Genomic DNA, 26,325 nt, shown 5'->3' with positions numbered 1-26,325 from the left:
GCATAAACTGTTTATCGAAATAATCTCGACACCCTGCTCCTGGACTGTTTTGACCACGGGTCTGACTTCAGCAGAGGAGGAAGTAGTGGAGATGCCTGCAGTTTGACACAGAGCTCGCTTCTACTATGGCAGCATCCACAGCATCCTCTAAGAGCTATCAGAGAGCCGGGAGGGGAAAAAAGGCCGAATGGGAGAAAAGAGCATCACATTTTCCTTCTCTTCTCTGTCTTTTTTTTCTTTGCAATCACCTCTCATTCTATCATCCCCCCCGCCTCTCTCTCTCTCTCACCCACAACAGCAGGCAGTGAGCTAAAAGTATGTCGTTTCGAAGGAGCTGCAGTCAGCTGATGCATGCGGGAGATATAAAGCACAGTAATATGGACATGATTTCATGCTATGATAAGATGGTGGAGCTGGTGGCCAAATGAGATACATAAAACAGGGCTTTATCTAGTGCAGTAGTAATAGCTAGTAACTGAGCAGCACCAGGTCCTCCACTCTCTGCTTCTATCTGCGTCTCTAGCGCTCAGATAAGGCAGCTGTGGATATGCTACTGGTATGCTGACTCACAATCAAATCACAGCTCGGTTTCCAAGCTACCGCACACACTACAAACTAGCAAAACTAGTACATACTGTCTGACGTACATAACAGTGGAAAGCTCATTATCCCAGTAAATGGCACGACTATTTTTACAAAAACAGAGTCAGCTACGTATAAATAGATCTATATGAAGAAACCTTATGTACACAAAGCAGCGAGAGCATATCCTTGATTAGATAACTAATTAACTTTATTTAAAAAGGGGAAAAAAGAAGCATTTCTTTCTCCCCCTCTTCTCATTTGTGATATAATGAAATTGGAAAATAACTTCTATTTCTTTAAAACATTTCTTAATACACAAGCACGCTCTCATATCATATTGCGGGGGAAAGAAATAAGGCACCCCTTTCCCCAGAGATAATAAAAGAATTGAATTTTTCCTTATCGGCCCGGTCATCTATTTTTCCGCGGAATGCTATTACTTGCTGCCTGCGGTTGCTAGGCAACAGGAAATATTAATAGGGCCTTTTATTAGGCAGGCTTTCACAGTGCAGCACTAAAATGAAGAAGTGGAAAACATGAATGTGTTACATAAATCTTTAGACCTCGTCGAGCTTCTGCACAAGTCTTTGTTTGGCTCTTGATTTATAGCGCCTTCGCCTCATTTATGGGAAATAGCAGTGTGAAATAAGAAAATGGTACATTACCCTGAAGGACTATTTGAAAATAAATAATCGCAAAAGGTGAAAAGAAAGCTGTTTAAAAATCAGGGATGTTTTTTTTTTGTTTTTTTTTTATGTTGCTCTCTTTCCTCACTCTTTTCCATAGTCAAATTTCGAAAAGATTGTTCTTTGTTTGGTGAATGCATCAATCATCTGTGTAATATTGCTTAGAGAAAAATGCCTTCTATCATGCTTTTTCAACCGCCACAAGGGGGAAAAATATCAAAGTTATTAATAGTTCCATAAAGCATTTCTGCCGAGAATATGATTCTGGGATTGTGTGGTGATGCAAATGTCTTTGGATTGGTGATGATTAATCAAGACAATATTTCAAAGAAAATTTGGTTTGCTTGTTTTTTTATTTCTAGCTTTTGAAAGCACACACACACATACACACACACACACACACAAGCAGAAGTTCCACTCCTAGCCCTGCACACAAATATGGAATGATGGATGAAGTAAGCTGTTTCACTAGACGTTCATTTAGAAAACCTGGGTCAAATTCAACATAAATATATCTGATTAAAGCTGGTTGGAGTCCTAATGTCCACAAACTGCCTCCTAGTTTTGGTAGGCCATCATCTTGAGACTATTTATGGCACAGTGCAGACCACAGTCCAGTTAATTTAGGCTGCGATGGCTTTACCAGGCCTGTGCAGGGCTGCAGATGCATTGCTTTATCCACTGCACTTACTTTATGGAAGTGGCTTCAAAGAATCTGTATCCTGTGGGCTTGGCATGAGGAATACTCTTTGAGAAGAACTGCTCGTAAAGAACAGATGGCGGAGAGTTTGCAAATCAACGTGGAGGTGAGAAGACTGTCAGCAATATCCTAGCTGTCTTATAAAGCTGAAGATTGTACTCAGATTCACTCTTGACATTGCTTCTGTCCTTGAGCATAATTGTCTGCAAATCAACTGACACATTTACATATTTGTCCCTTATTTGCTTAAAGACTTGATGTACTGAGGTAGGTTTGTATAGGTTCATAATTGTAGCTTTGTCTGAAAGGTACAGGAAAGACATTAAGTAAAAAGTAAAAGTAATTACTCCCTTGTTAGCTTATCATCCAAACCACAAATCAAAACTCATCAGATTTTCACACATCCAAAGTCTCTGCTCACTTTCCTGCTGCCAACTGATATTTCTGAGTATGTTAGTGTGGGCATGTAGCAGATATATCAGATGTATAGGGAGTCCATGTAAAATATATAATCTTTCAGTGATGTCTAGCCTGAGCCAGGACTTTCACGCCATTAGATATACAGCAGGAGGCTCGGTATTTGAGGAGTAATATAAAGGCAAATATTAAAGGTTCACTAAGCAAATGCTGCCAATCGAGCCTTATGGAATACTGAGTAAAATGAATAGAATGAAATGAAAGCCAGGCTAGGAATGTCACACAGTGACCAGAAATGAAGTCTGGACATACAGTAGCACTGCAGCAAATGAGCTGTAAAAATACCTTTGTGTTCTAGCTTTTTTCTAGATCTTCCAACTCTGAAATGTGATCATGTATGTTTAAGTAGAAAAATATCCAGGAAAGTATTACGATGAACGTAGGAATATGGTCCTGGTTTACTAAAAGCAATAAAACTAATAATCGAAATAGACGTTTCCATGACAATCCTGGGATAAACCTGATAATAATAATAATGTTTCTTTGTTAAAGCTTGGGCTATTCTGAATCAATCACATTTTACTCCTCTTATTACAGTAAAGCAGTGTAATGCATGACATATGAGCTACTGTATCATTCCTGGCAGGCTCATTCAGACTGGATGGTTGAGGACTAGAGAAAGACCAGGTGATTTTTTTTTCTAGTGTGGATGAATCAGTGTCAGATTTGTGATCTTGGCTGACTGGAGCGGAACCTGATGAGGTCTTCTGCTGTTGTAGCTCATCCACCTTAAGGTTTGATGTGTCGTGTGATGCTTTTCTGCTCACCATGGCTGTAAAGAGTGATTATTTGAGTTAATATAGACATCCTGTCAGCTCAGACCAGTCTGGTCATGTTTTCCTCTGATCTTTCTCATCAGCAAGACAGGGAGTGGTAGCTCAGTGGTTAGAATGTTGGACTGTCGATGGGAAGGTTGAGCTTTCAAAATCCCACCACTGCCAAGCTGCTACCACTGCTGGGCTCTTGAGTAAGTGCCAACAGCTCAGTTGTATAAATGAGGTGTATGTAAGTCCCACTGGAAAAGGGTGTCTGCCAAATGTACATGTTTGAGGTGAACTGAAGCTCTTGACCTGTATGTTTACGCTGTTAGGCACTGTGCTGCTGCCACATGATTGGATGAATATGCAGGTGTACAGGTTTTCCTATGAATAATAAATAAGCACGGACATTTATTGTGATTAATACTTCAGGTGGTGTGACGAACGTGTGTGACTAGCTAATAGATGCTCATGAGAAAATATTCTGGGTGACAAAAGAGGAATAAAAATTGATACTGATTGTCAATAACAAGACTGTATTCACAAAATTTCCTGCTTTAAAGGTAATGTTTTCGATAACCTGTAAGAGTTTGTTAACTGTTGCATGCCGCGTTCTTGTTTACCTAGTACTCGCTCAGATCAAATCTCCTCTCCCTTCTTCAGAAAATTTGTACAGTACCTTCCTGAGGTTGATTGATAAGATCCGTGCCACTTGATCATGGATATTGGATGTCTAATGCATTGGGGCCACTGGAAGAGGCTATGACAGGTAGCGCATTAGCGAGACGAGTGGGAGCCCTGCCAACTGCATCAGTGCATCAAGAATAGATATCATGTTCATTGGGAAATATTTGATACTCTCTCCTGAAGGAATCTTAGGCCCTTTGGCAAATGGGCAAATGGCTTTCAATCAACTGATGAAGCTGGTGGATTGGGGTCTAAGAAGGGAGCTGAAAAATTAATGCTAGGCTAGTTGTACAGCGCAATCAATTTGCATACACAATATATTTCTGAATAATTCCATAGTTGCTTTAAAACGTTTTAAATGTAAATTATTGATATTCTGATCTGGCGAGATGGTTGGAGCTACAGTTTGGTGCTTAAGCCTATTTGCTCCCCGAGGGAATGGAGGTTAGGGAAGATTAGTGGTAGCATATTCATATTATATTTGCTGTACTAAAAAACTGAGGTCAAAAACTTTGCCTCAAGGCACAAATGCACCAAGGTGATGAGCTCAACATCCCCAACACACAAATTTAGCTATTCTCAGAGCACCACCAGGGACTGAGCTATATTGGTTACTGAGCTTGGTTCACAACCTCTGAGTTTTCTTGCGTACAGAATTAAAAGTATCTTGTTCATGAAGAAAACAATTCAATTGCTGGATGCTCATAATAACACATAATAACGCACAATACCACACAATGGTGGATTATAATAGGACTGTTTTGCTCTTATGGCTATCTCCGAACTGAAAGTAGCTTTTGGCATGAAAAAATGTCGCGAGGAATGAGTGCAAGACATTTTCTTGCTTAAAAGCTAATATTACTGATGACTAGTGAAATGGAAGCTGTGTCCCTTTTTTTTTTTGAAAAAAACAAATCTCTCAGTATTGAAGACATTCAATTCCATTCCACTCAAACTCGTTTTCTCCCTTTCTCCTCATTCACTCAGCCTGCGTTTGCTTCCACGTTTTCTCTCGTTCTTCCATCCCTTTCTCATCTCTTTATCTCTGAGAGTCTCTCTCTCTCTCACTCTCTCTCTCGCTCTCTCTCTCTCTCTCTCTCTCTCTCGCCCCCTTTCCCCTTGTTCTAAACCACATCTAATGAAAACAGATCTCTCCCTCTCTCTTTACCAGCTGAGCTGGGGGAGGAAGATGAACCCTAATGGCTTTTTTCCCTCCTTTTTCTGATGATGGAAAATATGCACCGACCTATTGATGTGTCTGATGTATTTCATCACCACAGATTTTGTGCGCGTCAAAGCCAAGCCAGCACAAATAAATCCTCAGCAAAACCGCACCATGTCGGACCAAATGACACACCAAAGCTACCTACTGTTTTTTACTAATTTGTCTCTGCATGAAAATACTCTCTTGCTTTGGGTTTCAAGGTTTTTTTTGTTTTGTTTCAAACTTTGAGGGTCTGTATGTGTCTGTAGTAGACACTAACTAAGCTGTAGAGGATCCATAGCAGAATATCAGCAAACTAAATGCCTTAAAAAAGGGACAGGATATGATATCAAAATAGGAAAACAAGTAACAGTCCAATACCTATAGTTCTTATGCAAATATCTGATAAGGTAAAGTTGTAGTGGATGAAAGTATGGTACGATTTCTATCCTTTTTCTCAGAGTGTCTTTTATTAATAGCATCAACTGGTCAATGTTTTTGAGTCACGAGTAACTCTTTCACAATCACTACAGCTATCAGTCTGAAGCTTTCGACAGAGAAAATTCCTCGAGAAGTTGCTTTCAGAATCCGCCGTCATCCATTCAACACAATTCTGTAATCTCTCTGTTCTGTTCGTTGGCATTACAGATATCCAAAATATTCTTTTTTTTTCCCCTCGATATTTCAAGCCAGCAGCAGAAACACTATCATTTCGATACAAAAATCAATAGACACTATATATTATCACTGAGTATCCTTATAATTTACAGCTTGTCTGCTTTTACTTGACTGTGCAGTTTCTTTATAATTGACATTTCAATACCTGAGCGGTCAAAACGGCAAGACGGGAGCTGACCAGGAGGAATAGACTGTACTGTATGCTAAATGCTTGAGCAATACTGGAGCAAAACAGGCACTGATGAATTCATTCAGCAGCCCTTTTGCATTGAGATGGACTGCAGAGAACTGAGGATATGGTTTTAAACTCACTGGAATGTAGAGATGTGTCATGTCTCATGCGTATGCGGTACAGCAGTCCCTCCAGGATTTTGCAGGAGGTTTTTTTTGTGATTGTTGCGGCCAAAAATGCTTGATTTTGTTGCAGAGTTTTTTTTTTTCTCTTTCTTTCTTTCTTTCTTTCTTTCTTTCTTTCTTTCTTTCTTTCTTTCTTTCTTTCTTTCTTTCTTTCTTTCTTTCTTTTTTTTTTTGCAGAAAACTACTTAAATTGGCAAACTTGCAGGCACAGTATTCTTCTTTTTAACTCCTACCTACCTGTGAAGACACATATGTAACTACTTTCTACTCTCAACACATGTGAATTGAAGACTTGATGCATGCTGTGATGACATCAAACCCAAATCTTGTCTTGGTGCAGAAAAATTGCCAGCGCCTCCGAATAACATAGAGTTTGCTTGATTTGATGTTAATTTCTGTGATTGTTGAGTTGCAAAATCATGGAGGGACTAACAGATTTCAGACTTTTAAGAGCGATCTATCGCTAACTATTCATAGCTCACAACACATAACACAAAGCCAGTTGTGTGTTATATGAGCTAATAAAGTCATTCGTCTAGTCTTGCTCCGTTTTCTTGCCACCCCCCCCCCCCCAAAAATAACCCTGTGATGGAGACTCACCGATGGCATTTGGCTTGAGAGCAGGTGACCGTCCTGTCCAAGCATGTTGGACATCATGAGTGCGGGCAGCTCGGGGTATGAGTACGGGTTGATCAGGCCATTATGGGGCAGGGAGTGACACAAATAGCTGGACTCTGGATCCATCAGATGCAGAAGTGGAGGCTCGGGGTGGTTTGGTGGAGTTATAGGAGGAATCTCATAATCCTCGTCGCCACCACCTCCTCCGTTCCCACTGCCTCCTCCCTGCCCAGAGTAGTTCTGCTGAAAAAAGAGAAAGAGAGAGAAACATAGGGAGAAAAAAATGTTATTATGAAGCCATACATACATAAATGGACCAAGTTTACTTTTCAATCACAAATGAAATAGATACATTTAACAAAAAAAGCATAAAACCTAAGCAAAACAGAGCATTATAATGAAGTCTGTCTAACAGTCAAGATGACGCTATGGTGCTTATGGAAAGCAGGCTCTGATTAGTAATTAGTCATCCTGAATTTGCCCCAAATTGCTCCAAGATGGTTGGAACATAGAATTATGCGTGGCCGCAATCAGCATGTGCTACTGTATCAGTAGATTACATCGTCCCTGGATGAAAGAATGATTTGCTATCGTATCTCTCTTTTCTTGTACATTCTCATGCACACCTCTGCATTTTCCTCTGATCAACTATGTCATTTTAATGCGGAACGGGCAGACGAAAAAATATATGACTCTGCGTTCTACAAGAATGGAATACTCATACTAAGGGACAGAGAAAGAGAGAGAGAGAGAGAGAGAGAGAGAAAGAAAGAGAGAGAGAGAGAGAGAGAGAGAGAGGGAGAGAGAGGAGCAGCAGGGGTATTCAAGGGGGAATGAAAAGCAATTTTGTGGGAGGCGATCTGACTGGAGCCCCTTCCATAATGACTGAGTCAAATTAATCATCAGAAATAATATTCTGCTGTCAACCATTCAAGAGCTTTTTTAATAGAATTTTTATGATTCATGTCTGCCCATATACATCAAACAGTCAGTTCTGCAACATTTCAGAAATCAATTCAATATCATCTTTGTGTTGCCTGTCATCTTCTCTCACCGAACGGCCATTTATCTTGCAAACAAATACTTTTAGCAAATCTACGGCTGAAGAAGAGGACAGAGACAAGGATTCAAGGACCTCTGATTTTACCTGACTAGTGTATATTTCTTAAATAAAAGACCTCTATTGCTTGGATGTCACAATAATTCACCTTTTCCCCAAGGCTGAGAAGTCAAGTGGAATATTTTTGGCAAATGGCATTGCTACACTACTAACATGTAGTAACATAATAAAACTTGACATACAGGAAAGTACAATGGGAAAAAAAACTGCCTGAAGTATAGACCAGGTATTAGGCTTAGTGTTTCACCAGATCTTGTTCGAATAAAAGGAGCAGCTTCTATATTTAACCTTATTACTATAGTACTATATTTAGTTCTGTAATGCAGTGGGTTTATTTTTTTAAAAGCAATTGTTAAAGCCACTTTTCCCACTTTTGCTTATGAATAACTTTGTTTTCCCGGCCGAAGTTTAATTAGTGGAAAAAATGCCGATGGCTTCAATGTGATTTTCTCATTGGCGATATTTTCCTGCCAGGGTTTGGATATTAATTTTCTAAATGGTCTCTTTGAAGACAGATGTCTTTGTAAAGCTTTGGGGCCTCCCTGTTATTGTTTGGTCTAATGGACGCGAAAACGAACATTTCCTGAGATTCAATTTCCCTCATAATTGTTGGAAGGAAACTAAATTGTCTGTTGTAAACATCGAGAGCCATTGTGTGAAGAGAGTCTCTCGCCACGTCCTCTGGAGGGTTCTCACATGTCTATGATCTCTGACAGCCAGGCTCTGGATTAGCAGGCAGGTCCGTTTAAATGTGGGAATGGCGGTAAGTTCTCTAGAGCCAAAAAATGAGCGTGAATTGCTACTTTGCTAATGGGACAACAATATCTACTAAATCTACAGTCTTCTCTACAGTCTCTACTATGACTGCTACAAACGTTGCCTTAATATCCAGTGTTTCTGTTTTGTAGCTGCAATGCACTCCAAAAACCTGTACTTGCATTAGAAATGTTCAAGAACCAGATTTAATCATTTTAATTTTATGAAGCGCACATGCTGAAATATTTGATAAGAACACTATTTATTACGCAGTGGCTGAATAATGGGATGTATGTTGGCCATATTGCACAATAAAGCTGCATATACTATGAGCTTTTGCAGTGAATTTCATTTTTGTACAGTTTTAATGCTCAGATAAGGAATGGCTGAGAAAAGCTCACATTAAATTGTGTTTTCTTTGCCCATCACTGTCTTCTTAACCATTTAATAATTCATGGTTACAGTTTAGACTTTATAAAAAAAACACACACAATTTAGCACACACCACAATAAATGTCATGGTAAACTTATAACAGCACCATACCATAATAAAGCTGTGGCAGTGTTATAGTTAAACATATGATAAAGTTAGAAAGCGCTGATTCCTGACCATGGACGCTCCCTCGCATTTAGCCTTTCTAAAACAAAAAAAAAAATGTCACACAAATGTTAAATCAATGTTCTGTTTAATGTGAATGAATAAACAGGATGATTTTAACAACATGCTGTGTTAAAGACTCTGCCTTGCATAATCCATTACTCAAAGGTCTTGTGAAAGTATATTTAGTATTTTTAATGCTATATCTCAGTCTATACAAAAATATTTCTTACTAACCAAGTTTAAACTTGAACAGTGCTACTCACATATTATGGTAAAATAATTGCTGCTGAATATAGAGTAATGAATCTTTTGCCATCAATACGCTTTAAGTAAATGAACTAAGACTAAATGGATCCAGGATTAATAAAAAATGCCTCAGGGTTAATATTTACTAACAATATAACCCCCTTAAATTACCACAGCAAATTCATGTTAGCATAATAATCATTCTTAGCATCAAGTACCACAGTCCATCATAGCAAAAGCACAGTATTCGATAGTGAAGACATGACTGATTAGACAGTTAAGCTGCGGAAGTGCATCAACCTCAAAAAACTCAAATCAGCAAAGAGCTTTTCTCTTAAATGCAATCTGCAGTGGTCAGTGTAGGCTTACTCCAACAACACATTCCCTACAAACTGGACTCCAGCATTCTAAAAGACATAACACATGCTTTTATTGTTCCTCCTTAAACCGCCCTGTCCTATAACTCTTTACACAGTCTTTTATAATGTTTGCGTGCGGAATATGTAATGAAGCATGCTGTACTCATTCCTCATTGATTGGGAGTCGAGATGTCATTTACTTGTTACGAAATGTAAAGTAAGTGCTTCAGCAATCCTCTAAACTGTCATGGACAACAAGGCTCATCACTTCACTTCAATACAAGCATGTATTCATCAAATCCTGCTAAAAAAAGTAGATTCAGAGAGCAGAGCAGCGGCCAATGAGACTTATTTTGGGTGCAGCTGCAGAGGACAGTAATAGACAGAGGGAGAGAAGGAGATACAGAGAGAGAGAGAGAGAGAGAGAGTTTGTAAGTAGCATTAAATTCGATCCACAATGAATGTCCTCGATGATGAAATGTAAATCTCAAGGATGTACCCAGCTGAACGATTTGGACAAATGCATAATTCATACGTCTTCATAAATTCAGAATGTAATTGTGTGCGTTACAGATGTAATGCCGTGGTCTCTTCTTAAATCTAAACAAGAAAAGCGTTTAGTGTTGTTGTTTTTTCTTTCTTAATTCGGCCATTTTTTTAAACAGCACCCTTGCGTCAGTAGACGTGTTGACTCTGCTGATCTCCTCGTTGTCTGTTTGCAAACTGTTCCATTGTGTCCCTCAGTTCAATTTTCAAGGATATTAGAACTCAATTTGGATGCAAGATGGCGTCCGCGTTGAGTTTAAGGGTTTCAATTTAGAGCCTTCATTAACTGGAGCAGAGGAGCCACTCTAAAATGAATGCTATCAAATTTCTGAGAATATCTAGAAAGCGTACGTGCTATGTTCAACACATTTGCTGTTGCTTTATTAGCTGTGGAAGGAGACACACACACACAACACCTTTTATATAAAACAGTTGAAGAGACAGTTAGTGAGAAGATAGAGAGAGATGGGAGGGATAGAAAAGGAGAGAGAAAGGGAAAAAAAAAGTAAATATGAGCAGGGAAAAAAAAAAAAATCTGTCTAGTTTGGGAAGGTTTCCAAGCATCTCTGGCATTAATCTAATCCATTGTATGCTGGCAGACTGATTAGATGTCCAACCATATGACCATGTGAGCTTCAGTCTTAACACAACAGATGCCATTTGGCCATAAAGTTATTTTCGTCTAGTTTATTACAGCAAGAGCTTCATTAATCCAAATAGATTTAACGTGGAACTTGTTCTGCAAGTTGGAACCTCAAACCTGGAACTATTTAATACTTTCTGCAGAGCTGGATGAGAATTTCGAAAAGATTGTGACCTTGAAGAAGATTTTAAAAAGAGATAAATAGGATATTAACATTTGTTATCTAAAAAAAAAAAAACCCACACACTCACATGTATATGTGTGAAACAGTACAGCTCTGTTACAATAATCCCTCTGAGATAGAAATAGCGTTATGAGACTCAGGGGATGGTTTTAGTCGTCCACTAAGCTCATTAAACCTGGACCACACGGTACGTCAGTGTGGTCCAGGTCTAATATTAGTGAAATATTCAGTAGTGTGAATCGGGGAGCTGTGGTTCAGTGTTTATTAGGTGTGTCAATAAGTCGGAGTGTGAGACAGAGAGCGGGAGAGCGTGGTGACAGATTCCTCCTTTCTCTAATATGCACTTATCTGCTTATATTAGTGCAGTGACACAAATGATTTATGTCTATGCACCCTAACCTTGCACACAAACAGTACAGACAAAAGCAAGCCACTTATCTCAGAATCCCAGTGTGTGTATATGTGTGTGTGTGTGTGTGTGTGTGCCTTTATCGAAGCAGACGTTTGGGAGAGTCATCTGTTTTTATTTGGCTGGCAGTAGGCACCCATCATAAATTACCCCTAAGACCAGACACACACTTCAGTGTGACTGCATGTGTGTGTGTGTGTGTGTGTGTGTGTGCGCGAGAGAGGAGGTTGTGTATGTCAAATCAACCCACGCAAATATTTACCTATTCTGCAGTGACCACTCCACACTCCACGGGTGAAATGGGTTCAGATCTTCAGCAGCAACAAACAATTAATTAATCACACTTGGAAGTTAAAGCCCATCACACCACTTACTGTACACACCGATTCTTATCAAGCCACAAATATAGCTGTGAATACGGAGCCTACACACCATCTGCTCATACCCATATTCCTCTTACAGCACATGGCTTAGGCTAAAATATCTAACCCTCCAATGTGCTTGTGCATGTGTTGCTGTGGCTTTGTGTGTGTGTGTGTGTGTGTGTGTGTACACATATGTAGGCTTTCTAGTATCTATTCTACACTCTGAAATAATATCAGGCTTTTCAGACATCACAAAGCCACCAGACTCATGTTACTGTAATACAAGACCAGAGCAGAACGCTCTCTCTCTCTCTCTCTCTCTCTCTCTCTCTCTCTCACACTCTCTGCTTCTGCCTCTGTAACACCCCTGCACAAGTTATTCAAAACATCCACAAAGAAAAACACAAGATTTGCAACCTTGAGTGACCAGTCGGAGTTAATAAGACCAGACAGAAGACTTTAACCCCCTCTCATTCACATGTCAGAAATTGGATTTTTTTTTTCACCAATTGCCTTTTTTACATCTTTTCACAAACCTGATCTCCAGTTGCTTTCCTCATAAACCAGCACAACTGTGTGATGTAATCAAGGTTGAAGTGATTTGATTGGCTGGTGCCATTTGCTACTTCTATCTATAGGAAGAAGTAACTGTTTAGTAATTATAATTATTTATACATGTGTTATACCATTAATCAATGCCCAGCATTTTAATTCACGAAGAGAACGATCTCACGCTATTCTGAACACACCACTAAACTCCACACACCTCAGTGATCACGTGCCATGAATCTATAACTGTAAGGTCACTTAATGCTTCTCTGTGGTGAATGCAAAGACATGTGATTTGCTTCTTTACCCATAAATCCTTGCAACTATTCTCATGCACACACACAGACACACACACACTTTCCTCTGGCGCTGTGCTGCATGTACACACTTCAAGCTTCACGCTGACTCATGGTATGCCAGTGTGGGCCCAGGTTTCAATTAGCAAGATTTAATATCACCAAACACCCTCTGACTACTACTGCTCATTCATTTAGCTCCAGTAGGTGCTTTATCCTGGTCAGGATGGATCCGGAGTCTATCCCCGGGTGTGAGGTTGGGAAAACACTCCGAATCTCTCACACACACACACATGCCCACACTCATTCACACCTAGGGGCAGTTACATAGCCAATCTTCCTAGCAGCATGTTTTTGGAAACTCATGCAGGGACAGCATGTAAAACACATCAGTAACTTGGGAACCCGGAGCTGTGAAGCAGCAGCGCTACCCGCTGTGCCGACGTGACGCCCTACTACTGATGACTCCGTATCAATTCAATTAGAGGGATACTCAAGTGATTTTCAACATAATCCCTAACCAATGCATGTAGTTCATGCACGCTTACCAAAGACATGAACTTTGTCTTTTCCTTTTACTCAAACACACATGCACTTACTGATGGAATTCAACAACAAGCCCTTTCTTAATAAGATTCTAATCAAATGGTTTTCATACAACATGCATTTGTTTTTCAATCACACCTAGTCTACAGATTCATTTAAAAAGAAAAAAACACCAGATTGTGACCGTAATATCAGGATCAATCTGCCAATCAATTTGAAGGACAGTGTCTTGTAATGGTAAGATCCTGATATTCTAAATAAAATGACAGGAGTATGGAGGAGGAATAATTTTGCTCAGTCAGAAATGTCCAGTCTTGCCTCATATCTGTCCTTCTGTTACTTCTTGTACATTGGACAGGAGAAGCTTGCTGGCTGAACTGTGTCGGGTCCGAGCTAACAGGTCATTATAACTGCACGGCCGACTGGAAAAGACACACTACTGAAACATTACAGCGGACAGTCAGGCGACGTGGGGGAGAAGAATGGAATTAATGATAAGGAAATGGGGACACAGAGAAAGAGAGAGAGAGAGAGAGAGAGAGAGATAGGGAGAGAGTTTAGCTGAAATAAATAAAGGGTGATTAAATTGCAGATTTGATGAGTTTATTCTCTAAAGACGACTCAAGAAATAACTCAATAATATCTGCCTGTGATGCTGTGACTGGATAATGAATTGCCAAATTATCTTTCATAATAATCAACAAATCACTCAAGAGAATAAATATGTCTTTTGTGTGTGTGTGTGTGTGTGTGTGTGTTAAGGAAAAAAAGAAGAGGAATGAACGAGAGAGAGAGAGAGAGAGAGAGAGAGAGAGAGAGGAAGCCTCAAGGAAGGTCAGTTAAATTATATATTCTGGTTTTGGTCTGACACACACTCAGGCACACACACACACACATACACACACACAGACACAAACATGCTGATGTAGTCCAGATCAGCATATCAGAATTATGCATACATTTACAAGTGCACACATACATTGTAGTCAGGACAGTGGGCTATCTCTCTCTTTGTGTGTGTGAGTCCAAACACCACTTCTTCCCCAGTTCTTGCTAAATAGCATACAACACTAAAAAAAAATCACATATGTCCAGTACAGCAGAACCAAATAATAAAGCAAATACACCAAATTTCAGGTCTGGTTCCTGAAAAATGTTATTAGAACATAACTTCACTCTCTATGGATCTTCACCAGACCTCCAGAGATTTATGCAAATCCATGTAATCAGCACCAAGTTGCAGTTATCTTAGCAAGCCAAGCTCCGCCCACTAGAATTGATTGGCATGTAGCAGTATACAACATCCTAGGAGTAGTTTCTAAAGAATGTTGTAAGTGGGCGGAGCTAAAATTCGTTCGCATTATGCCAAGAAACCAGACTGTACGATGCAAGGGTTTTAAGATATGTGCCAAAATGTAAAGACAAACAACAACAACAACAATCTGTTACTTTGCTGAGTAGTTCAGAGAAATGTGGTCTTTGTCCATCTCATAGTGTGTAATCTGAATAATAATAATAATAATAATAATAATAATAAGAAGAAGAAGAAGAAGAAGAAAAGTTGGGTTGTTTAAGCAGTGCATGGTAATGGTTTGTTTTACTTCTCTCTTTTACTTTTTACCACCAAATCTCTGTCTCTCTCTCTCTCTCTCTCTCTCTCTCTCTCTCTCTCACTCACTCACTCTCTCACTTACTCTCTCCTCACACACATACACACACACACACACACACACATATATACACAAAAGATACAATAAACAGAGTATTTGTCTGTCTGCTGCAAACACTAATTCAATGCCCAATTCTGTGTTTATCAGTCCTTCCCAGCTGTATGTGTGTGTGTGTGTGTATGTGTGTATGTGTGTTTGTGTGTGTGTCTTACTCACTTGTCAGTGTGAACAGACACATTGTCAATTTAGTCTATATCTGTCCACAGACTTCACACTTACCAAAAGCATTTGTCTAGCTAGAAGGTCATCACTGCAGCCTGCAGGTCCAAACGACACACAAGACCTGAGCTACAGTATTAAAACTTCTTTCTTTCCAAAATGACATTTTCTACTTCTTCATTTCAAACACAAGCTTCTCTCCTCTCATCACTATCCCATAAGCATTAAAGCTATTCTGTTGCCGAGATTTCTGTAGTGTTAGATGAAAAAAGTGGCAAAATGAAAACACTGACATTGTGGGTTTCAGCACGTTGAGCACACAGCAGATGGAGAAGTGCAGCAATGTTTATCTAATGGCTTTTTAAACATTAAGGATGCTGGGTGGATTGTGAGATTGATAATGCGATGTATACAAAGGGAAAAGCCGCGCTTAAGTGTGTGGCCCAATAAAAGCCCATTTAACTGAGCCTTGTCATTCACTTCCAGTCTGTAATAACGGTATTAAAGAAGGGATCGGACCGGACTTGGCAACCCGAACCCTTTAAGTAAACACGCAGTTGCATTTGTTAGCAATCCCGTGTCAGAGAGGTATTCTAAACAGCCAGAGACGGATAGGGAGTGTTGTGGGGCAGTTTGGGAGAGAATGAGAGAGAGAGAGAGAGATAGAGTGAGAGAGAGATGAGAGCTTTTGCTGTGACATCAAATCTCGCTTGCCAGCCTTCTCTCTCTCTGCTTTGTCTTCTGCTTCTCTGCTTGGTCAGCGATCGGGCTATAGAAATATTTTGGCAGGCTCTCTCTTTGTTTTCGTTTCACAAAAAAAAAAAAAAAAAGATGGAGAGAGGTAGGCTAGAGGGTTGAACGCATATTTGCCTGCTTGTCTCTCTGTCTCTGTCTCTCTCTCTCTGTCTCTCTCTCTCTCTCTCTCTCTCTCTCACACACTCTCTCTCTCTTTTCAATCTAAACAGCGGGAGGAAGTTGTAAATCACGGTAATGCACTCAGCTGTAATTCAGACCAGCAGGGAGAAAACACACACACAGAACGCATATGTACACATAACACAAGAGCACACACACACACACACACACACACACACACACACATACACACACCCCTCCCTGAAAATGGCAGGAGTTTACTGGCAGCATGGCAGCTCTTTAATCAGTGAAAATGAGCCAATGATATGAAATCCCCAATCACAGCCAATCAGCAGGCTTCCTGTCAGTCACAGTGGACTGCAAACTTCAATCAGACTCTTGGAAAATGAGTTAAGTCCAGTCTGTCTACACACACCTGCTGTCCTGCCTTTGATCAAATCATATGATCCTGTCGTCCCTCAGGTGTGTGTCATACAAGACGCCAGTCGATCCCAGTCTGGGCTGCCTTGTCGTGACGATCTGTGTAATCAATATTCAGCTATAAAAGCTGTTTTTTTTTATTTCATTGGAAAATGTACCACAGCCATTTACACAGAGGTCAGTTTTGTGTTTTTATTATATTTTTTTTGGGGGGGTTGTGTTTAGAGAGAGCTGGTCCTAGAACAGAAAGGATTTTTTCCCCACTACACCATTTGGAACCAGAAACTAGGAACCAGAAATCTTTTCCACTGCCCCTCAGTGTCCTTCACCAAACAAGTGTAGGGTTTGTAGAAGCTGTTCAAAAAGCAACAAATGATTGGGGTGAGCAACACTGGATGAGGTTGAGAAGATACAAATACCATCTTATATGACAGGAGAAAAAAAAGTGTTTATCAGGTAAATTGCCATATTTTTCATGTGATTTCAAGAAATTTTAGCTTTCAAGAAATTTCCCCAATTTTTAGGTACCAATACTCGTACAAATAAATAAAAAAATAAAAATAAAAATTAAATAAAATAAACACTGTTTTCTTGAATGCAGTGTTTGGGTTTATTTATACACTTAAAATGGTTTATGTGGTCAAATTTAAGAAAAAATATTACGCACAGTTTAAATAAAAGTACATAAAAATTTTACACTAAACTTTAATTTCTTAATTAGCCAATTGAATGATGTAATCTATATTACATGAGCTTGATCTACACATGTAGTGTTCATGTAAAGCAAATACTTTGTAAAATCTCATGAGGATGTTGCTGCTGATGGGAAATATAACTGTAGCGTTAAATTTAGGCGATGAAAGCATGCATGGTAGAAGAGTGAAATGTGGTAATGTCTCTGTTGCAAAAATTGCCAACTTTGTGGGTTTGATTTTCAGCTCAGATACGAGCTGAGTGTTTAATTTGAAAATACACGCTCAGGTCATGTTCATGCTCAGGACGGATGAAAACGAACTTTCTTTTCCAGTGTACCATAATATGTCAATAATGTTATTAATTATTATTATTATTCTTTTATTCAGTTTCCAACTAAACACAGAGATGCGGTGAACTGGAACAAGAACGTAAAAAATATCCATAACGATATTAAAAAAAAATCCTGGTTCATAAGAAATGAAGTAGAACCCAGTTTTCTCCTGGTTCCTGTTTGTATAAGTTCTTTTATTTCATTGCAGTGTGTATAAACAAAGTAAAAAATTGTGTTGCTGGCAACGCATTCATCATGGCTGTGCTGTAATGAAATATTAAATAAGAAAGATATTAAACGCTGAAAACGTTTTGGTGATGAATGTTGTATGTAATGTAACAGGGTATATTTACATTCGGAAAATATTTTGTGACCACATTCGCCACTCCTGTGACCTTCTGGAAGTCCGACTCAGTTAAACTATCTCAATTCATCCAGCACTGAAGTGACTGAGGCCCCTGGACTTTCACGGTGATCTCATCGGCGTGGTTTTCTCTCGTCATCGATATATAAAGTGCCAGCCGAGGTTAGCGGCCACTAGGTCACGTAAACTGAATTTATGATCTCGTATAACTGCGCTGAGCAGCAGCTGGAGAAGATGTGGTGGCTGGATGAGAGGGATGGTGTGGGCTGGAGCTGGACAGAGATGACCAGCACGTTATGATCAACGTTGGGAAAATTTACAAGGGAGTAAAAAAAAAAGGTGAGGTAAAAGCTTGCCAAAACACTTAAGATGATACATCGATCCCTATCTTTCTGGCTAGCTGTTAGCTCTACAAAGTACTTCCTCTTTCCCTTTTTAAAGTCTTTAGTTTATTTCTAACCGATTCCTCTTCAGGACAAACTGCTCGCTCTTCTCTGAGCTCTGCTTTCTCAATCACTAGCCCTGCTGGGCAGCCGGAGCTCCAAGGACCCGGAACGGCAATCAATAAAACCTTGTTTCACTAATTGCGAGATTATAATCTATGCCTCTGCGTCTCCTACAAGTCCAAACAGCAAGGCCATTAGAGAATTATTCCTTCTGTGTACTGAGGCCAAGCGTGCTAATGCTAATACTAATGCTACTGCTGATTCTCAGCATCGATAGCAGAGATCCTGGCTTCGCGGCACGGATGAAGCGGATGGGATTGCCTTTAATATATTCAATTAGATTTGAATGAATCATTGGGGAGAAACTTGTCTGGTCTGATGGGCACAAATCACAGAGATGTTCCCATAGTGGACTCTGAAAGTTTTACTGTATTTTTGGAGATTTATGTTGATGGGAGATAATCGAAAGGAAACAGAAGCAGTTCCATATAGAGTAAGTCTTCACAGCAAGGAAGAACGTTAGTTTTGTGAAGGAATCACAAAATGAACCACTAATATATAGTAATCACCATCAGTTCTCTTAGCATATTGTCTCTGTCCTGTCTTTTCTAAATTCATCTCTCTCTCTCTCTCTCTCTTGTTTGCTTGCAATCGATTGCCTCTTAGTGGGAGGTCAGCCCCTCAGTGGGCTCTGGACTCTTTTGTTCTTGCCACAGTGATCCTCGCTGACCTTGAACACACTGAGGGCTCGTTAGGGGCCAAGTGTTGTCTATCTCTCTTCTCCAATCAGACAAGGTCAGAGGTCACCAGAGGACAGCCAAGGGTCAATGTGAAGACTCCGGGGACTAGTCGTGTACCTAAAGTGAGCTCTGAACTAGCACATGACAGACACGATGTGTGTGTGTGTGTGTGTGTGTGTGTAGATCATGCGATCGGCATATGAATCAGGAAATCAATACCAATACTAATTTAAAATGCCTGGGAATGTTCTCTATAACTCTTCACCTGTAAAGCACAACAAAGATTCCATTTAATTCTGATCTTAAATAGGGAAATAATCTTATATAGTCCCCGGCTAATTGCGGAGGCTCTGTCATTACACAGCATGTGGAAGACAGGCACTATGATATAATAGCAGAGTATTTTAATATCATCTGAAGCGTTTGCATAGAGTATCGCAGATTGTAAAAGTTTCACAAAACCAAGCCGTTTACTTACATGCTATGACAAAAAGCGCAGGTTTACCGAGCAAAAGTCTGCGTAAAGTGTTTGATTGTTTACTTTATGCTGTCAAGTACGTTACAAAGAGGAAGGTTTTGTGTGTGTGTGTGTTTGTGTGTGTGTGTGTCAGGAACATTAGAGAGGTAAAAAAAAAAATCAGTCAGAGCTTGGTCAAGTGGAGGAGAGAGGAAGACAGATGTCAAATATAAAAGACCCTGAGTAAACAGATAGACACAAAGGGAGTGAGGGAGAGGAGAGAGCGAGAAAGAGAGATTAGAGTCTTTCTCTACCTCCATTTCTCTTTCTCCCTTTACCTCTCTTTACCGTCTGTCTCTCTAACCCTCATGAGTGATATATAGACAGTAGAAAATACAGAGACTGGAGAGAATATTTATTCCTGAATTGTTTTAGTTTTCAGTGAATTATTTAACCTATTATTATTATTATTATTATTATTATTATTATTATTATTATTATTATCATTAAATCTACAGTGTCTACCGTATTCTACATGTTGATCCTTTTAGTCATCTTTCAAGCACTGACTTAAGTTGTATATTATATTATATTATATTATATTATATTATATTATATTATATTATATTATATTATATTATATTATATTATATTATATTATATTATATTATTAACAGAATTAAAAGAAAAAGCCAGTTTAACTGGAACACTAACTGGTTTGAGTGGGGAGCAGTGTCTGGTGATGTACCTGAAACGTTATCACGAGATAAACGAGACTTGACGAAGTATTTCACAGTAACTTTGCCAATGTAATTATTTAATCGGCCAGCAAACCTGCTCTGACACAGCACTATGATGGGCACAAAAACATCCAGAAAGTGCTGATGTGCAGTGAGACGAGAGAGAGATAGAGAGAGAGAGAGAGAGAGGGAGAGCTGCAGCTGCTCTCCTTACTGTGGCCACTGAATGCATGTTTACACAGATTCATACTTTATTTATTTATTATAGAGAAATATACACTATATGTATCTATAAATACAAAAAATAGTGCTTCAGAGTTAATGGGTGGGGCTTACCAACCAGTGGGGCTTACCAACCAGTTTCCTACTGGTTGAATTTAACACCTTGACAATTAAATGGGGGAGTCAAGGTAGCTCACAGTCCCATGGCAGGGGGTTTGATTTCAGCTTCCTCCGTGTGTGTGGAGTTTGCATGTTCTCCTCATGCTTCAGGGGTTTCCTCTGGGTACTAGAGTTTCCTCCCCGAGTCTAAACACGTGTGTTGTAGGCTGACCTGCATCCCTAAACTGTCCATCGTGTGCGAGTGTGTGTGTGTGATTGTGCTGTGTAATGCTTGGCAACCCAGTCCAGGTTCTCACCCAAATTGTGCCCTGAATCCCGTATGATGAGTCTCCAGATTCCCTGTACCTCTGTGTAAGGATAATCAGTACAGAGAATGGATGAATGGATGAACGGATGCACATTTAACTAGTATCTGTGACTTATATATATATTTTTTTATATTATGACTTGCTTCTTCTCCATTACTGAATCTCAGACACTGCCTCCTCGTGGACATATTCAAGTGACGTGCACCGTGCAAGTATGAAGGCTGACAAACAGGACGTGGGAAGGCGTTTTACAGTGGGTGTGTGCTATCACGTTATGCGCTATATCAGTTAGTTTCGATAAGCCTTTTGAAAAACAGTCTGATATTTTCCTTTGTGACATGCTTGCATTTTGCTTAGGCAGTTAGTTGTCACTGTAGCTACCGTCCACCTTGCGCTACTGCACATCAAACATCAACCACAAATGTCACAGGTTACTGTTAACACAGAATTTAAAAAAGCTATCTCCGGAATTCAACCTCAGGTACTACTCTATTTTAAAGTTTGTTATTTTTAAAAATGTTTCTTTATCTTTTATTATTATTATTATTATTATTATTATTATTATTATTATTATTATTATTATTATTGTAGCTGATACAGCACCTTTTCTTCCATCATGTTCCAGTTACCCACACAATGATCTTCACAAACACAGCAAAGTCTAACCCTGGTCTGATTCTCACACAATTTTAAGATCACTGTATGACTTTGCGTGAGAGAGAGAGAGAGAGAGAGAGAGAATAAAAACTAGCTATTACTTACCCTTCAGCTGTCCAATAACTGACACCCTTTTTTGAAACTACATATAATCACACCCTTACAGATAGCAGCAAATACACAGGTTTGGAAATCTACCCATAATGCACTGCTCTAAAGTGAACAACAGTGTAAGCTGTTGAATGACAGAGAGTATGTGTTTGAATGACAAAAATAAAAACACTCTTGTGTAGATGACTCTTGTGTTCTGTTCATTTGTATGTATGCTGAAGTAGCAGTAGTACTTGTATTGTGTGTGTGTGTGTATGGCAACTAATATGGAAATAAATTTGGTCATAATTCTTTGACTTTGAGAAAGTGCTGCTTCTGAGGAAAGGTTGAGCAGAGTGACATATCCTAGGATGGAGTGATGAGATGGGATAAGAGGAGTGAGGGAGTGCTCTGTCTGTTTATCTGCTTCTGTTTGCTTAATAGGGAGAAGGCACACAAACCAATCAGCAAATCCCCAAACACAAACACTACCATATGGCCTACGACATGTTCCTCACAGCTCTGTGTGTGTGTGTGTGTGTGTGTGTGTGTCTGTGTGTGTGTGTGTGTGCCCTTGTCATTGACATAATGGATTCATCAATTTTTTTTAGACCATCAGTAGAGAATTATTCATCACAGCACAAATTTAAGTGCACATCCTGTACAATGCACAATATGTCATACTATACAATATGAGGTAATGATCAGGACAGGAAGTGACTCTTACCTGACTTGGGGAAAGGAACTCTTGGTTATTTTCATTCATGTACATGTTTTCACCATCAAACTGGAGAGAGAGAGAGAGAGAGAGAGAGAGAGAGAGAGTTAGTTCCTGTTTGTACCAAAATTAGAGCTAATAGAAAAAAATACTGGTATATAAGAAAGGAAAAGCCATGAATCACAAACATGAGACAAACATAAAGCATACACAGAATGAAGGAGTGAGAGAGAGAGAGAGAGAGAGAGAGCACGAGAGAGAAAGAGAGAGAGCCCAGCGGAGAGAGAGTGACTTTCTCAGTTCATTAATTACAGTTCATTAGCTGAGGGGTAATTAGGCCAGTCAGGGGTGTGGATGCACAATATGCATGTGCGTGTGTGTGTGTGTACATGACAAGGACACACGTGTCACAGGGGGTGTCAGGAACGCAGAAGTGATAATTATACTAGCAGATCTTACTGTCATATGCTCTTTCTCTCTCTCTCTCTCTCTCTCACACACACACACACACACACAACACACACACACACACACAACACACACATATGTCATGTGTCACACAAACACACATGCATAGTGCAGCTAAAAGGGTAGAACAGCCTTTGGCACTACCACCCGCTCCCACAGCCACCTCTGACTCCGTCTGTCTACCCACACACTATACTTGTGTGTGTGTTTATGTGTGTGTGTGTGTGTGTATGTGTGAGCGTTCTCCAGAAGCGTAATTTTTACCATTTGGGGATTAGGCTTAAAGTCACCTCCAGAATTATTGGTACCTTTAGTCAAGATAGTTATGAGAAAAAAAAGTTGTCATAGTTCAATATCTTTAGTCTCCTAAAAATCTGAGCAAAATGAAACCTTTAAATAAAGTAGATTTATTCCCTTGCATTTAGTACGCTGTGTAATGTCCCTCTGCCTACATAACGACTCTGAATCTTCTGTGCTCTCTGATGAGATTAGAGAATACAGCAAGCAATCTGAAATCGCTCCTCAATACAGAATCTCTCCAGATTCTCCCTTGTGGATTCTCCTCTTCAGCTCACAGCCCGGCTTTAGGTCAGGAGACTGGGGCGGCCATGTCGACGGCTTGATTCTCTTACCACTGAACTACTTTTGGGTGAATTGGGATGCATGTTTTTGATCGTTGCACTGGTGTAAGATCCAATCATGACTCAGTTGGAAATTTTTCTTTTAAATCTCCTGCTACTTCATGATGCCATGTATCCTAACAAGGCTTGCAGAGAAATCAGAGCAAAACAGCCTTACAGAACCTCCACCATCCTGTACAGAACAGCTGGGATTAGGGCCTTTTCTGTATAACCACTCAAATGCCCAAACTATACATCTTTGTTTTTGTCTCATATGACACTATACACACTCTTGTTCCATCATTTGGAGGCTGCTCAGTGATGCTGAGGATGGCTCCACATGGAAGGCCTAGAGATACCTGGCATAGCTGTGGATGGAAGCTCAGTGAACAGCTAATATTGTCAGCAGGATAGATGTCATGTAGCACATAACAGTTATTGATGGGAAATGATTTATATTTACATTCTCCAGTGTCACCCAGATGAGGATGGGTTTTCTCTTAAGTTTCCTCATTAGCAATAAATTTATAAATATAAAACCATGCATAACAGTATGACCGCCTGCCAAATATTGTGCTGGTTCCCCTTTTGCTGCCAAAACAGCCCTGACCCGTCATGCACTGTGTATTCTGACACCTTTCTATCAGAACCAGCATTAACTTCTTCAGCAATTTGAGCAACAGTAGCCTGTCTGTTAGATCGGATCACATGGGCCAGCCTTCGTTCATATGTGCATCTATTAGCCTTGGCTAGTTTTGGAGATGCTCTGATCCAGTGGTCTAGCCATCACAATTAAACTTGTCAAACTCGCTGAAATCCTTACGCTTGCCCATTTATCCTGCTTCTAACACATCAACTTTGAGGACAAAATGTTCACTTTCTGCCTAATATATCCCACCCACTAACAGATGCCATGATGAGGAGATCATCAGTCTTATTCACTTCACCTCTCAGTGCTCATAATGTTATGCCTGATCGGTGTATGTCTAAAATTGACAAATTTCTCTAAACCCACTTTGTGACAATGTCCATTATTAAAAGCGGTATATCAATCAATCAATCAAACTGAAGTGAACTGAACTGAATCACAGCTCTGGTTGTTTTCATTATTGACCGCTGAACATTTACAAGCGTGTAAGGCTTTATAGGCACTGCCTGATTTACGAAGGTGAACACACATTTATTTGTTCTCTATAATCTTCCCCATGATGATGTATGAGTAAGAGAATTTAGTAATTTAAAAGGGATCAGCGAATTGGCTCATATTTATACCACAGAGAAACCGGAAGTCATGAGTGACAGCTTAAGAGATTCTAAACTCTCATCTAAACTTCTTTTTTTTAATAATTAGATTTATTGAGCATTCATAAGTATTACAAGAAAAACACACATAGCTCAGAAATGCACAAAGGCTGCAGGCAGGTATGCTTAATAATGAATAATATTAAAAGTAACAAGCTCAAGAGAAATCTTAAATATGCCAAGGTTATTAGATGACAATATTCAATAACAAGATGATAACAGGACCGAGCTGAGGTTGTAAATAGTCCAGATATGAAGTCCAAACTTTATAGAATTGATCTGTTTTCAAATGTATTAAGACGTTTTTAGTAAGACGTTCTAGTGGAATCAATTCAAAAATAACCTCATGCCACCCTTTAATCGAAGGAGTCTTGTCACTGATCCAATTCATCGGAAAAAAAATTCTGGCAGCAAAAGATAAAATATTATATTATTTTCCAGGAGCAGATGGTTTGATGTATCCGCTTGGTACCAGTGAGACTGGGTCGAATTCCAGTTGAGTATCAAAGATCTTTTTCGTCTCTACTGAAGTTAAAAAATATAGAAATGTGAACAAAGTTCAGGAACAGTTTGTTCATATGAATTTCTCTAATTGTGGATTTGTTAAAAATATTTTTGATATGAGTTTATTTATTAAACCTGCAGCATAGTTAAGGTTCTCTCATATTTTCAGTATAACTACTGTAAATTTTACATATATATATATATATATATATATATATATATATATATATATATATATATATATATATATATATATTTTACCCTGGAGCTTACATATATATATATATATATATATATATATATATATATATATATATATATATATATATATAGATACCTTGATCAGGCATAACATTATGACCACCTGACTAATATTGTGTTGTCCCCCTTTTGCTGCCAGAACAGTCCTGACCCATTGAGGCATGGACTCCAGTAGATCCCTGAAGTTGTGCTATGGTGTCTGACACCAAGATGTTAGCAGCAGATCCATTAAGTCCTGTAGGTTACAAGGTAGGGCCTTCATGGGCCACATCTCACCATAATAATATCACATCTCCTCGACTTAAAGGATACTTAAAGGACTTACAGGATTTAAAGGATACTCTTGATAGATACTGACCACTGCAGACCGGGAACACCCCACAAGAGCTGCAGTTTTGGAGATGCTCTGATCCAGTCGTCTAGCCATCACAATTAAACTTGTCAAACTCGCTGAAATCCTTACACTTGCCCATTTATCCTGCTTCTAACACATCAACTATGAGGACAAAATGTTCACTTGCTGCCTAATATATCCCACCCACTAACAGGTGCCATGATGAGGAGATAATCAGTGTTATTCACTTCACCTCTCAGTGCTCATAATGTTATGGCTGTTTGGTGTACAGTCTGTCTCATCTAAACACACTTTTCTTCTATGAGAGTGATATATCAGGCATAGGGACTATGGAAACTTCGCAAACTTGATTTAGAACATCATAAGTATGA

At 39.3% G+C, this 26,325-nt stretch overlaps 1 protein-coding gene across 7 annotated transcripts in view; it reads right to left on the bottom strand.

Annotated features, from left to right (window-relative positions):
• Positions 1 to 26,325, bottom strand: part of tox2 (TOX high mobility group box family member 2) — a 105,185-nt gene that overhangs the window by 25,338 nt on the left and 53,522 nt on the right. For 4 of the 7 annotated variants that reach the window (XM_058403539.1, XM_058403541.1, XM_058403544.1 and 1 more), the window contains 2 exons: positions 22,454 to 22,513; positions 6,733 to 6,993 (listed from right to left, as the gene is read on the bottom strand). In XM_058403539.1, the coding sequence (XP_058259522.1) occupies positions 6,733 to 6,993; positions 22,454 to 22,513 (321 nt within the window). The remainder of the gene's footprint in view (positions 1 to 6,732; positions 6,994 to 22,453; positions 22,514 to 26,325) is intronic. The other 3 variants (XM_058403540.1, XM_058403542.1, XM_058403545.1) reach the window with 1 other exon arrangement.

This window comes from Hemibagrus wyckioides, linkage group LG11 (genome assembly GCF_019097595.1).
Source record: "Hemibagrus wyckioides isolate EC202008001 linkage group LG11, SWU_Hwy_1.0, whole genome shotgun sequence".
Classification (NCBI taxonomy): Eukaryota; Metazoa; Chordata; class Actinopteri; order Siluriformes; family Bagridae; genus Hemibagrus; species Hemibagrus wyckioides.
This window is presented reverse-complemented; position numbering and strand designations above follow the sequence as displayed.